The 3,218-nt window shown below is 35.8% G+C and overlaps 1 protein-coding gene across 2 annotated transcripts in view; it reads left to right on the top strand.

Annotated features, from left to right (window-relative positions):
- The window catches only part of LOC112162621 (serine-aspartate repeat-containing protein F), a 15,114-nt gene extending 13,331 nt beyond the window's left edge, over positions 1-1,783 (top strand). The window contains exons 29-31 of one of the 2 annotated variants that reach the window (XM_024298451.2): positions 1-42; positions 217-266; positions 1,347-1,783. In XM_024298451.2, coding sequence (XP_024154219.1) covers positions 1-42; positions 217-227 — 53 coding nt within the window. In that variant the 3' untranslated portion in view covers positions 228-266; positions 1,347-1,783. The remainder of the gene's footprint in view (positions 43-216; positions 267-1,346) is intronic. The other variant, XM_024298450.2, reaches the window with a different exon arrangement.
- The last annotated feature ends 1,435 nt before the right edge of the window (positions 1,784-3,218 follow it).

The raw sequence follows: 3,218 nt of genomic DNA, 5'->3' as shown, positions 1-3,218 counted from the left end.
ACCAGCTGGACCAACCAGACAACTCCACCCCTCCTGCAGATGGTAAAACCCGCCTCTTATTGTGACACTTTGCCCTTTCACAATAAGAGTTTATTTTAGATAGAATTGTCAACCTTTTTAACTGGATAAATGATCTAGATTACAAGGCAAAGTACAGTTAGTGCAACAACTATAAACAGCAAACAGCATTAAATGTGTTTTTCTTTACTCTTACAGCTGCGATGTAAACGCTCTGCCTCGGAACTGTGGAAGAAGACCGACACCAGGTAGAAACTAGATAGAAATCTAAAGGACAGACTCACCTAATGTCTTAGCAAACAGCAGAATTTATTTTATTACTTGAGTATTAAGTATAGCAAGTATAGTATAGACCCTGAACGTGTACTGTAGTGTGGTAAAGATGCTAACCGGATACTTTTGGCTAAATTGGAACATTCAATTTACAGATAGTATATAAAAAGTAAACTTTACGTATTTTTTCTTAGGTTTTTTGTATTGACAAAGTATACTTGTAGAACACTTAAATAGAATACTTTTTGTATGCTTTGTATTTAAGGGTAGTTTCAATATTTTCACTTTTATTTTATTTTTTATAAAGGTGCGTTGACACCGGACGCGATTCGTGCGTCTGAAGGGTCAAGTTTTAATGTTAAGTCAATGTGCAGATGAGCAGAATCAAACATCAAGCAGAATATTTAACGTCAGAAGCTGAAGATGCAATTTTGGCATGAAAATTGGGAGAGTTTACATGAGTTTTTTTGGAACGAAAATGTAATTAAATGGTATTTTATGAAACAGGGATCTAAAAACAAAAAAAAAAGTATTAAAAAAGTGACATAAAGACCCATTCCGAGGAATATCATGTTTTTTAACGACATATTAAAGAGATCTTAGTTTAGAATTGCATTTCTGATTTTCTTTATTCAAGTCAGGAACAAAAAAATATCAAGATTAAAAAGATCACATTTATGATGCAGAAAATACAGTGGGCGGAGCCACAAGCTCCCTGCTCCCCCCTATTCTCGCAAACGAGTAGATCCATGACTGCCTTTGTTTTTGTACGGCTGGACAGTGCTGATATTGGTGGCCATTTTTGTTATAATGTTAGGTTGAGGTGATGTAAGCTAGCGGGAGAGGCTGTAAACAAGAGCTCTCAACAACAAAGAGGGGAACGGGGGCGGGGTTGCTACATGTCAACAGTTATGACCTCGAAAACAGAACTTTTTTTGTTGTTTTGGCATAAAACGGCTTTGAAAATCAATCAAAAGACAATCAGAGTGAGTCTTTAAACATAAGTCACACTTTTATTGTTTAGTCTTTGTTTCTGATTTGTTGTTTCCTGACAGAACCACGCCCCCCCGGTCTCCACGGTGGAATACAGATGCCATGAGGACAAGAAGCTAAAACTGCATCCAAGTTTCAACCTCCAGCTTCCTGTTTGTTTGCCTTGCCAGGCTCGTTCCTGATGTGTATGTTGTATTTTGTTTTCAAAGCGCCTTTAGAAGTCCTCAAAAATAAAAAAAATGTATAAGACACCTGCCGTCCTCCAGTCTACTAGCCGCACTTCTCCTTTAACTTCTACCTAACTTTCTGCCTGCAGAGAAATTAAACGAGCTGCTGATCTCAGATCTGCTCTGTGTGTCTGATTTCACGCATGAATGTGTACATACAGTCCATCGTTTACTTTACAGACATTAATATTTTTTAAAGGATGTGAGGGAATACCAGAGTCAACAATTGTACACAAGGAATGGCTAATAAAGTTTGAACTGTTATTAACCCACAGAGTCTTTGTTTTACTCTTCTACACTTTTCCACAAGTTTGGTAATTATAATATAGTGATTTTTCATTTTTAAAAAATGGCTTTTTGACCAAAAATAAAATGTAAAAGATAGAAAGATAAATTATAGTACAATTCTGAATTCTAAATTTTAAAAAGTTGTTTTTTGTAAAAAAAAAAAAAGTTTTGGAATCACGCCGCCACCACATCCTCAAAGACTGAACAAAATTTGCACGCACCTAAAAATGACACCCCCCCAACCCCACCCCGGTGGCCAAAAAAAATGATGACATCATTACAGGAGAAACCATTAAAAATGAATGAGACAAAAAAATACAATTTCAAACCCACTAACAAAACTGAAATACATGTCTCAGGGAAATTCCATTGTTCAAATGTCAAAAGTTATTTAAGATTATTAAAATTTTTATTCATAATAATGTTGAAAAGTTACATTTTCAAAGTTTTAAAAATTTTGTTTTAGTGTGTTCAATGAAGACCTAAGGTAGAGAATCTCTCTCAAAATATTCAGTGTTTTCCTTCTCACTCTCTATATAATACCTTCTAAAAATAGACTCATCAGATTAGATCTCACAAATGATAAGATTCCCATAAACGTTGAAAAACAGCTTCAAAACAATTTTATCAAAACTCCAGTTCCTCATTTTCCAGCAGACAACTTAGCAACAACGCCTTCCTGACAGAAACCTGGTTCAACCGCATTCCTTTTATTCAAGTTTTCCAGTCAGCTGCTACTTCCACATTTTTCCTGCTTCAGTGGAGCGTCACTGCTCAACTCAACTTTTTTTTGGACATTTTCTTCCTCATAAAGGTCATCGTTCACTGCGTCATCTTCCTGGTTTTTGCAGAGCTCAGCAAACAGCTGATGAGCTGAATCAACTCTGCTGCAACACGGAGACAGAAAGGTTTAAGGAACACACCTGGAAAATGTTCTTCTAATCCAGAGATGTCAAACTCGCACCGGGTGCCAAAATCCAAAACACACCTTACATCGCGGGCCGAACAGGATAAACATTTATTGAACGCTCTAAAACTATATTTTTAAAACCATATCTTTATTATGAACTAGATAAATAGCATTACCTGTGATAATGCTAGTGTGAATGCTGTAAGCTGAATTTAGCCACTGAAGATGCTAGTGCTGATAGCTGAAGATGCTGAAATTTATAGCCGAACTCACTGAAGCTGATAGCTGAAAAAGCTGAAGCTGATGGCAAGCTAAAATATTAGCTAAATCTCAAATTAGCCTAAGAAACAAAACAAAACAAAAAAACAGGTTAGTCAAAACAGCTAGCATGTAGCTACAATATTAGCTAAACTCGAAAATGGACGACAACTCCCCCAAAAAAATAGAACAAAAACGGAAAAAGACCTAAATTAATAAAATAAAAAAATAAATATCCACCTAACTCCAAA

The sequence above is a fragment of the Oryzias melastigma genome, linkage group LG11, assembly GCF_002922805.2.
Source record: "Oryzias melastigma strain HK-1 linkage group LG11, ASM292280v2, whole genome shotgun sequence".
Classification (NCBI taxonomy): domain Eukaryota; kingdom Metazoa; phylum Chordata; class Actinopteri; order Beloniformes; family Adrianichthyidae; genus Oryzias; species Oryzias melastigma.
The sequence above is the reverse complement of the archived record's forward strand: the minus strand, read 5'-3'. Positions and strand labels throughout refer to the sequence as shown.